The 12,016-nt window shown below is 31.1% G+C and overlaps 2 protein-coding genes across 2 annotated transcripts in view; both read right to left on the reverse strand.

Annotated features, from left to right (window-relative positions):
• The window catches only part of LOC148629532 (mutS protein homolog 5-like), a 215,906-nt gene that overhangs the window by 182,911 nt on the left and 20,979 nt on the right, over nt 1-12,016 (reverse strand). The window lies entirely within an intron of this gene.
• Nucleotides 1-12,016, reverse strand: part of LOC148629540 (muscle, skeletal receptor tyrosine protein kinase-like) — a 41,661-nt gene that overhangs the window by 19,097 nt on the left and 10,548 nt on the right. The window contains exons 3-4 of the mRNA XM_088553179.1: nt 3,222-4,043; nt 2,391-2,663 (exon numbers count right to left, since the gene is read on the reverse strand). Of these exons, the coding sequence (XP_088409305.1) occupies nt 2,391-2,663; nt 3,222-4,043 (1,095 nt within the window). The remainder of the gene's footprint in view (nt 1-2,390; nt 2,664-3,221; nt 4,044-12,016) is intronic.

Raw genomic sequence — 12,016 nt, forward strand, 5'->3', positions numbered from 1 at the left:
TCCAGGGAAAAGATCACCTCTGAAGTTTTTTTTAAGTTTGTGGCCTTAGGAATAAAAGACACTGGTTTCAATTTTGTTTCTCAATTTTTAAAAATGCTCTCATAAGAAAGTAGAAATCTTTTCCATTTATATATCCACAATACAATGAAATTTTCAAATTGTTAAATTTACACGTTTTTAAATTAAAATTTTATAACAAGCATGCCCCTACTAAAAGCATGCTATTAAAGCAGTATCACAGTAATATTTATAATCTTTTTCACAAATCTTATTTACAAGTTATTGGATGTATTGATTGGTATAATTTTGATTAAACCACAAAGGTGATGTTTTTACTAAAATCTTATGTTGAAAATCCATGATATGCATCATTAAATTTTATAACATAAGAAAATCCAGCCCAGGGGAGATAACTCTATTTATTTACATTGTTGAAACAAAAAGATTTTCTAAATTGTATCATTAAGTTAGAAGACAATTGATTTCAACAGCTGAATTAGCCTTTATTTAAGAAAATGATTACCTAAAGCATCAGGAAAAGTTGGAGGTAAATCGTTGGTTGCTTATTTACAGAAGGTGGAAAATAAAAATGGGCAGTATTGTTATGGGCAATATTTTAATATATTGATTGATTGATTGTGGTTTATCATTCTTTGGTAGATATTTCAAGACTAGAATGCATGACCAATAAAACAGACCCCTCACTGTACTAGTTCCACGTGCTGAGCTTTATTGTGCTAGCTCACAGAAGCAATAACCTGCATGCAATCCCACTTATTCTGAGTTTGACCCAACCAGTCTTTGCAAGCTTTGAACATTGCATTATTTTCAATATTCGTAAACCAGTTAATTAAAACCTCTTCAAACTTAATTTTGTGAAAAAGATGGTTTTTCCAATAAGTCAGACATGCTTTAGGAAAGTTCATAACACACTTTCTACGCTAAGCTATGCACTTTACCGTGTATTAAAAAATCAACAAAATCCAATAAGACTACAAAAATATCAACAGCATGCAAATGTTTTGTTTATTAGAAGGTAATTTCCCACACATTGCAAGATAATGCTTGAATGCATTTTGTCAAATTTGTACCAAATATGTTTGTTACTGAGATATAGAATTGATAAAAGAACATCACTCTGTAGGGAAGAGATAAGTTATAAATCACTCAGCTTTTCATGATATTCAACCAAATATTCATGTTGCGAATATTAAATAGATATCTCTTAAAGAAATATATACAGCATTTGCAATTATTGAACAATGACTGAGCCTTTAAAATGCAAATATACTAGCTTCTTTTCAATCGTGTTTTAAATTAAAAGTGAAAAGATTTCCAAAATAGGGTATATAGAGTAGGGATAGGTGATTTTTCTGTCTCATTAAGTTTATTATATTGACATTGGGGTAGATTTTTATGTCGCCTTTGAAGTGGCAGTTAAGATGTGTTTACCACAAACTGCATATCCCATAATTCACTCCCTACATGGCTATAAAAAGACTTCAAACAGAAACTTTGGTGACAAACAACCTTACAATTGTAAAGGTCATCATTTTCTTTTAGAATTTTCCATTTAAAAAACTCTTTCTGCAGCACATTTACTTCCATAATGATATCATTAAATGCATATAAAAGTAACAATTCTTTATTCATATAAGAAGAGGGTTATACTTTATCTAATAATGTTCAATTATCAAAGACATGTAAAAAGGGGTAGCCTGCTGAAAATTCATTTGTATAAAAGGAACAGAGTAAATTGTTATTCAACAGAAAGTTTTCTAATGTTATCAAAACAAAAATGTAGAAGAGATATAAATACTTAAAACATTTGATGTGACACTACAGTACCGAAAACTTTAGATTGAAAGGTACAATTTTCTGACGCAGCCAAGGTAAAGGAGTTAGTCTAATTAGAAGTAATATTAAAATCAGAACAGATTTACATGAATGGCAAGGGCATAAATTAAAATACAAAGAAACATTGCAACACATTTTTCATATGCTTTTCACATGTTTAAGGCTAACATGTGGAACAAATGAAAAACATATGTTAGCAAAAGAAGCCTACATTTCCTTACAATTTTGGAAAGATATACAAACAAACAAATATTTCAAATCTGGTCCTAAAATAGGTTTTAAAAAATATCATACCATACCTAACAGTTTTTATTCTGTGTACAAATCAAAATCTGCATTGGTATAACACATTGTTATCAATTATTTTATGCCTTCAGTGTCAGAGAAGGAATAAAACATAAAGCATTGATACCTCAATGTCTGAGAAAGGTACAGTTTGATGCCAATAACAGGGTTTTAATTTACCACACAGAACTATACAGCAGTGTTGTAGAAAAGGGAGTATAAAATAGTGTAAGTACTCATGTACTTACTTCTTCTTCTATTTGGTCGGTTTGGTTTACTGATTTTTAAGTCTTTACCATCATTAATACATTCATACTGACAGCAATCCATGCCTATCTTCCACACATAATATGTACAGTTTCTATCTGGACATTGAATGATTCTAACAGTTCGACACTGTTTATTGTCAGAATCCATCCCACAAGCACATAATTTACAATTGTCTTCCTTGTAAGGAGCATATTCTTCTCCATAATGGAAATGTTGTCCCTTCCAATCTGTGCATGTTACATCTGGAATTGCTGAAACCAATGCAAGATGTCAAATTTTATTGGATGTTGTTTTTTTTGTATTAACATTGAACAAAATAAACCCTGAATACTAACATATAAAATGATGCCTTGCAGTTTGTTCTGTGCCTATTGCTGAACTTCTTTATATTTATTACCATGAAGCAATCTTATATAGACTTTTCTTGTTATGTTTGTAAAGTAGTGCACTCTCAAGTAACCTTTGAACTTTTCTCAGTTACAAAAATGAACTTTTTTTGTTTGAAAATTCATTAATACCATGCCATTTCAGTAAGATATACAAAACAAGGCTATGTACTTAAACATCCAAGCCAAATCTATTAAGAGTCATGTTCAAGAAAATTTTAATACTGAAATACTTAAATCAAGGTCTTGTCCTTTTCTATAAAATCAAAAGCAATCTTTCACTTTATGTTTAAGATGAAATGTGATTACATGAACACAACATCACTCAGACTGGACCCTGAATAGAATTGTCAAATATATATTTGCATAGAATACTGCATGTCATTAAATCAGCCTCTTGTATTAGCTTTTATTTTCCTATACCTGGTGTGGTTTCAGCTGTTGTGACATCAGAAGTTACCAGTGATGTGACAGTACTAAGGCTATCAGGGGTTGTGATAGCTTTATTGCCATCTATAGTTGACAGGCTTGTTGTCATATCTCTCTTCCTTACTTCAGTTGTCTGGTTAATGACTTGGTCTTTCTTCATCAGATCAGTTGTTATTGTCATGTTGGTACTATTCACAGCATCAGCAGTTTGGTTTCCTAATGAATCCATTACACTTTCTATGGAATTATTTCCAATTAAAAAGAGTTTTGCTCTTGTATCATTATGATAAAGAATAGATGACATATTATTACCAGTTTGATTAGATATTGGTAGTAATGAGTCCTTTCTGAGAACAACATTTTTATTTATTTCAGATTTTGTTCCAAGACTTTTCCCATGATTAGAATTATTGCTGTCAATATTTGTATCCAGGTCAGGATTTTTGTCACGAAGTTCAGAATCTGTATTCAGTTCAGGGGTATCCCCACTGCCTAGGTCTGGGTCCTTTTTTACAACCTGAATGTGGTTTGAGGTAGGATCAAATTTAACTTCCTGGTCCAATTTATCTGGATCGATCTTAGGACCATTTAGTATAGCATCATTTTGCAATAGAGATTTTCCTGTCAAACACTGGGTACAACATGGACTGAAGGATTTCTCAGAGCATTCTGTTGGATCACAAGTTATATTCCTACATGATCTAGCTGTTCCATCTTCACAAGAACATATCCTGCAGTTTGGATGTCCAGAAATGGCAAACTCTTGTCCTGATGATACTGACAAGTTTCTCCAATTAATACAGGGTAACCTTGTATCTACAAAATAAAATCATTAAAAACATTATTATTTGCCAAAGAAAGCTGTGTGAATGTGAAAATATTCACCTACTGAATTTCCTATACATTTATCTGAGATTCAATAAACAAAAATTAGTAAACAAATGATAATAGAAACAGGATATAAGTTGTACAAAATATTCTCAGACATGCTTCAAAATATATCTTGACAAATACAGACTTGTTACAAGTATAACAGATACTGTGAACCAGTACACTTATCATAATCTGCAACTAGTGTTACATACAGAACATGGACTCTAAAACTCCCCTGGGGTATATCATATTTTCATATGATATTTTGGTCCAAAAGACACCTGTTACAAATTAGGATATCTCATTTTCATACAGTACATGTACTTTATATCAGGCTGTGGGAGGCTTGACATTTCTATCTCTGAGGTTAGGACTAAATTAGAAATCCATATAGTTTGCATCTAATTAGCATATAATGTATTAAGTTCAACGAACTGAGAGTGAAACGTGGGTCTGTATATCTTGATATAACAAAATCTTTGTATCTTGTGTCTTTGATATTTTATTTATGAGAATTATAACAAGTAAAAGGTTAGATTTTCCTTTGAAGCTAGTGATGGCTGCTATTTATTTGACAATGTAATAAGTGTACAGAACAATAAATACTTCTTTGTAACAGATTAACCAGTATCTTACAACATAAATTTTCTGTTTGTTGCACAGCATCTGGCAAAACTGTTACTCTTATTGAATGAATATGTAGACAAGGGATTTTGCTAACCTCATAATTTGCCAATGATTCTTGCCTGTGACTTGTTGGCAAAAAAGTTTCAAAGGTTGATTGTAAGACAAAAATAAGTCATATACCAAGCTGTATTATGATCATATACTGTACATGAACTCAAATTGTCCAAGTTTGGATCTAAACTAAAGTCTTCTCTCAAATCATGAATCAAAAAGAGATTAAATTAGGGATAGTTTGTTCAAAAAGGAAGAAGAAAAAGGACCATCAATGATTTGAAAAGAACTTAGAACATTTGAAAGAAACTAATCATCAAAATCCCACATAATCCATAGTTCATTTAAAAAATACTGTCAAAATATTTTGAAAATGAAAATTTTGTTGATTTGATTTTGAACAAACAAAGGTATACCCAGGTGTTAATGTATAGATCAAAGCCTTGTTCAGGTAGGTCGTTACTGTATGATAGGTGGTGTTTTACATACCATAAACTCATAAATAAACAAGCACCGACAGGTATCCATCAGGCCAAGCAAACTTTATATAGTGATAAACCACATGACCATTCTCATATACTTTAAATCCAGTAGTATTTTCTTTTAGGAACACTTGTACTTAGAATTATGATATCAGTACATGTCTAAATATTAGGCATGAGAAGCATCAAATAGCACAAAGGAGTTTAAAACTATATTTTATGCAAAAGAAATAGAGAAATACCAAACTTTAGTAACTATGGCATTACTGAATACTAGTTAAAGTATCAATCATAGAATTGAATATTATTACATCTCATATAGACCACATATGCAGGTGAAGCACTTTTTCTTTAATCTAATTACAACTTAAGCATTGGTCAGTCAATATTGCAGTAATAAGAATTATGCTATAACCTTTAGGTCATCAAAAAAGCCATTGTCCAATAGATCAAATGCTTATATGGCCTTGAGATTGAGTTGCAGTGGCCTTAATTTCTTTATAAAGATACCCTTTCATTTCTTTATTTTCACTTAATTCTTCACAATTATACATCTAACAATATAAGCTTGCCTTTACATAAATTTAACTGAGATGAAATCTGACCAGGAATCACACAACAAAGTGACTTTGATCAAACTGTCAGGTAACTTTGTGACAATAAATGGTATGTCAGGTATTTCTGGTCTGATTTAAATGCTACTGGTGCAACATTGGCATCATTAAATCACTATTTACTACACCTTCAGTCTGATTTAGATGTAAATAATGCACCAATACTATTTGTTACATGTATAAGTTATCTTAACATGTAGCCTAGCACTCTATATCTTATTAATCCCTGTCTCAAAATCTGAATATACGTAATTTACCATTTAAGTCACAGAAACCCATCACATAAATTGTTACATTCTAAAGTATTAACTAGATCAGGATGGTATATGGTCATGATTAATTTTGAAGGGACTTGGTAACATTTTACTATTGAAGTGAGAACAAATTTCCCTGGACAAAATTAAAGGAAGTACTTTGAATAAGGGTAGATCACTATAGACCAGGATCTAAAGAATTGTATTGGGTCTTCCTTTATTTCCTAAACAAAAGTCATAACAACATGCATCTTGGATACATGCTTTTCAAATACATGTTTGTTGCATTTGTATTGTCACATGATTAAATAAATGCATAAAATATTGTGAAAAACCTTTTTTATTTTGCTATCCAGTTGTTACTAAAAAAAGCCTAGAAGATTCATATTAAAATTTCAGAATTATTTCTTACAGGTTTTGGTACAAAAATATGTTTTTTCTGTTTTTTTGGGGAAATCTTAAAACAATAAATGTGACATCATCCACTCAATCAAAAAACCAAATTTTTCATAATTGAGAAATATGTTAATAATTCATCATTTTTTTTAATGTATGTTAACAACATGCATGTTTGCCTACATCAAACAGAAAATGTTGAGAGCATTCATCATCTCTCTCAAATTAAGAGGACATATTTATTTACAACAACAAAAGACTAAGTAGTAGACAATGCATCATTAAAGTAAGATAATGGGACAAGATGGATGACTGCAGACGGTTGGTCTGCACTTAGTACCATAGACATAAAAAAATGGGACCAAACAAAAAGTCGATAACCTGCTAATGTAAGGATACAGCAAAAAAATAACCGTATACCTTTATTCGTTTAACAAATAACCTCATTGTAGGATAAATATGCATACTGGAGGCTAATGGTCTGCACTAACCAGTAGTACCATTGAAAATGGGACAAAACAGGAGGCTCTAGGCACATACTGCACTTAGTACCACTGACATATGCAGGTACCAAATAGAATGTTACAGAAGCACACAACAAGCTATTGGCCTGCACTAAGTACTGCTGACATAGCAGGGACCATGAGGCTCCAGAGGCACACTATTAGCACATTCTACTGTCTGTTCTGATTACCTTCCTGATCAACCAATCACATTTCATCTTTTATGATTGCGAAAGCCTCGCTCAAAGTGAAAGACCAAAAAAATCTGTAAAGGTCATCAGAACAGAAAGTAGAATGAAGTATTGTGTGATCCTATATACAGTGACTGAATGATAATCTTATTTCAATTAGATAGCATTCTTTATAAAACTCAGTGATTCATAGATGTAAAAACCCACAGAATTCACTTATGTTTTTTTTTTTTTTTTTTTAGAAACAGTAAACTTAATACAAGTCTCTCTGTTATATATATTTTATTTGATTAAATATCATTACTATCAAATATACATTCACCATCCAGCTGTTGTCACAGGCTCTGCTGATTATACAAGTCTCTCTGTACAGAAGTTGGATAGTGAATGAATACTTGATAGTAATGATATTTAATCAAATAAAAATATATTACAGAGAGACTTATAGCAAGTCTACAGAAACAGTTACATACTACATAACATGTCCTAGTCATTTGGTTGTATATAGATAATGTATGAAACTGGCACTTTACACGAGTTATTATATAGATATTGTATGAAACTGGCACTTTACACGAGTTATTATATAGATAATGTATGAAACTGGCACTTTACACGAGTTATTATTATTGACTTGGCTCAACTGGCTGATTTTAGTGTGAGATGAATGCATAGTTTTCTAAAAAAAAAAATTATAGCATATGAGGACTGAAAAAAGTATGATTAGTTTGGTGGGTATTTCTACATTATGAATCACCTTTACCAATGACAGTGTACTGGTACTTGATACCCATAACATTAAAATTGGACCAAACAGGATGCTCCATGTATTTGTATAACACTTTTTTTTTATTTCTTTTTTTTTAACTCCAAACTAACACATTCCAACTATTGTTATAAATAGAAAAGACAGAACAAATTGATCTAAGATCTTGATTATCAGTGTTTTATTTCTACTTCAACAATATGAATATGATACTTGAATGTAACAACTGTTTTTAGAACAGGTGAGCAAATAAAGATTAGTCTTATAAAATCATAGTTTCCCAACATATTTAGTATAAAACTGATTATATACGTGTGACCTTTTGTTAATGACAAAGGTGTACTACCATGAAATACCTGCATCTGACACCTGATCAACTGCACTACATTTTACCTTTAAAGTTTTAATTACAAAGAGAACAAATGGTATATTAGGATATATATATTACATAGATGTGAATCACAGCAAAAGAATACCTTCTAGTTTAAATTTCAACAACAAATTGTTTCCCTGTTCCATTTCAGCTAAGAAGGGACATGTATTCCTGACTTGTGGACCAACATTTTGTCAACATTTATCTCCGTTTGAAGCAGGTGTCTATTTGGAACACGTAAGGTTTTCCATCTGATATCGATGATACTTTAGAAAATCTCAAAAGTAAAAGGGAATTTCTCCTTCTACTGACCCTGCCATAAATTTTCTGTACCCGAGATACAAATAAAAATCATCCTTATTTAACCTACCAACAAAATGAACACCCTGCAAAGTTTAGAAACACCGTTGTGTTTGTCTGCTGGGGATTCCATTTTCATTCGAGTTACCTCTTTTTTCTGCATCCGAATCCGAACATCAATTAGAGAGACTTCGAAATTTTACCTGCTCTTACAGGAGGTAACTCTACAAAAACAGGATAAAATATGGCTGCAACCCGAGCTTTGCAAGTAGGGAATACCAAAACTGGCATGTTGAAACCTAAGGTGTAACATCCCTTATGTTTCCTTGTAAAATATTGCTCCTGAATTCTTGAAGTAGCACTGTGACTTTTGACCTTTAACCTCAGCATTGATAGTTCACAGTGTACCTGATTTTCCGAAATACAAAGAATGTATCAGATATGGTAAATCTGAAAGGTGTTGTTTCCTGATTATGGAATTAAAGATGAATGAATGGACAGAGTTTTTCATTATTTTTTTTATGCCAGCAAATGAAAACTCGAAATCAAAGATAAATGGTAAAAGTGCTGTTAATGTTTATTGTACTTTCAATAAATACAATTGAACAGGTACATTTTTAACTGCAATATAAGTTGGAAGTAAAGCATTTTGAAATATTTTTGAGATCACTGATTTATTATTTTAGATTTGTCCTCAATCTAGATTTAATTTTGATTGCTGCAAATACCAGACATGATTTAACGAAGCCAACAAAAAAAAAGAAACAAAACTTGACAACAATTGGAAGAAAATGTATGGTAAAAAGAGAAATTTAACAGTGAAATCCAGATTTGGAAAAGCAGAATTCCATTTTATAGCAGAAGAAAATCATGTCTGAAATACTAATTCACTGGTGAATAGTAATGCAACTTTGTGAATTCTTACAAATGATGTCTTCATGTGTAGAAATTGAGGTCCTCAATCCTGTGATGTTATCCAATTAAATAAGGAGTTACAACAAATGCTGATTTAGATATTACCAACATTAGATTAATATGGCAAACTTTCAAATTGTAAATCTTCCTTGCATAAATTAGTTGTTTGAATATAGATATTAGTCAGTTTCTGAACTTGTTGTTCTATGGCTCTGTCACTTAGGCTGTTATATTGAATGTATTTGTTGTCTTACTTCTTTTTATACTAGAATGAATTACTAGTACCTATATGATTACTCTCTAGCTATAAGTTTCTGTAATAGTGACTTTTGTTTAATTTTTAACAGACTATTTAATACAAAACTTCAAATAATACTTTTAAACTTCAGACAATATAAATAAACAACTCTTTATTACTATGTAAACATTTATTACATGTTCTCATATTAAAGAATCTTAAGTTTAATCAGTACAGTCCTATTCTAATGTATCTGTTCAATTACAAATCCCAACTATTCGCTTTATTAAATATCTCAAATGATCGATTTTAAAATCTTAAACCCTTTGTTCACATGTTTGTTTGTCTGCGATGATCTGCGTATTTTAAATTCCGATCATATTAAAATTAAGAAACCTAAAAGAAGTCTACTCATGCATTAAAACAGTTGTTACACAAGGCTTTTGGTTGAGAGATTTATCCCAATATAACACTCTTTACAAACGGAGGAATTTTTATTGTGAAAGTCCTGGAGGACTTCCAATGTACATACGCATGTTGGTAATGAAATAATAATAGAAGTCTACAACCGGAGCTTTCACACTATCTCTAACTATGTCAATATTATGGATAAGGGGCTACTACAAACGAAATATGAAAGATTTGTTTGTCATCAAAATATTTATTGAGGATTTTTGTAGATGGCCTTATCAGCTCTATATATCCATATATAATATACCATTTGTAGTTAGAGGTCAGTGAAGTCATAAATCTGGCCAGTGTTTTGACCTTTTTATGAGAATGAGAAAATGATGAAGTACATCAGATAAACTTCAGATTTTTATTTTTATCATACAAACATAGACCAACAACAATATAACATTGATTAATGATGAAGACACATATCAGTCCTATTCAATGTGTTATCTTGGTTTTATATCAGAATATTTATCCTAATTTTCATAAATTTTAAATAAGCTAACATCAATACAAATTTAAACTAATGTAAAAATATTAAAAAAACATTTCATGCAAAAAATTTTGAATGGGGAGTAAACATTAATATTTTGATACAATCACATTGATACAGCAGAAAAACCTTAAATAAAATCTTCAAAACTAGAATAAAATATAGAGAGTTACTAAAACTGTGGGAATTAAAATGTTGCAAACAACACATACAACTGACAAAATTTAGCTCAAAGTTTAATAAGTCAAAGCTCCCCAAGAAAAGCATACTTTATAAGCTACTGCTGGTAGTGACATCTGTTTACTTATACTTACTAGGGATAAAGCTACAAGAGTTACAACCTGTACCATTACAGGTCTTTCAAGCAACAGTATTCTGATAGTACTGTTGATTGGTCTAAGGTAAATTCAGCTGTTCACCTAATTGTAAGGCCATGGATTTACAATCCTACACTGATGAACAATGTTATAAGTAGATGATAAATGGCGATAATCCAGGCAATACACATCCTAATGAGCGGACCCCCCACAGAGCAGATGATCTGTGACCATGGGCCAATAATGACCTGTTAATTATACACTTCTTGTTAAGAACCAGTGTTCAGCAGGGGACTTGACCATAAACATGTTTACAAGAGAGGCTTTAGTCAAAGATACCACCCATTTCTACTAAATAATGAGTATGACATACATTGGTAATCCAGTGTTTGGTCATAATGATATACCATTATCAAAGTCTACTAGAAAAGGTATCCTCAAATATAACTTCAAATATTTGGGTATTAAAAGAGCAACAAATTAATCAGAACAACAGCTCTAAGAAACACATATAGCTTTAAATAATTTCATATCTAAAGACATTAAACGTCATATTAAATATTTGAAAAAGCTGATTTTCTGATTTTTATTCAAACATAAAAATTAAAAAAGACCTCCCCTATGAAACATTCGTTAGTTGAATTCATTACAAAATGCTGTGTAATAAACCAACCACGTTTGTTAAAAACTTTTCTTATTAAATGAAAAAGGTTCAAGTGATTCAACAAGATCCATGAGATCATACCAACAAATCTGAAGCTGTAAAAATATTCCATTAAATAACAGTTTGCCACCTCTTAAGCTTAGTGGGAGAAGTATGTAACAATACCTCTATAACAATACCGTCATATTTGAGGTTTTTGTCATTACTAGGTTTGAAGTTCTTCATAGCATTGACACATCATTATGAAGAAAATAATGTTTAAATTGCAGCAACACA

Source organism: Perna viridis, chromosome 1, assembly GCF_037379345.1.
Source record: "Perna viridis isolate PV_CMFRI_1.1 ecotype Kerala chromosome 1, ASM3737934v1, whole genome shotgun sequence".
NCBI lineage: Eukaryota > Metazoa > Mollusca > Bivalvia > Mytilida > Mytilidae > Perna > Perna viridis.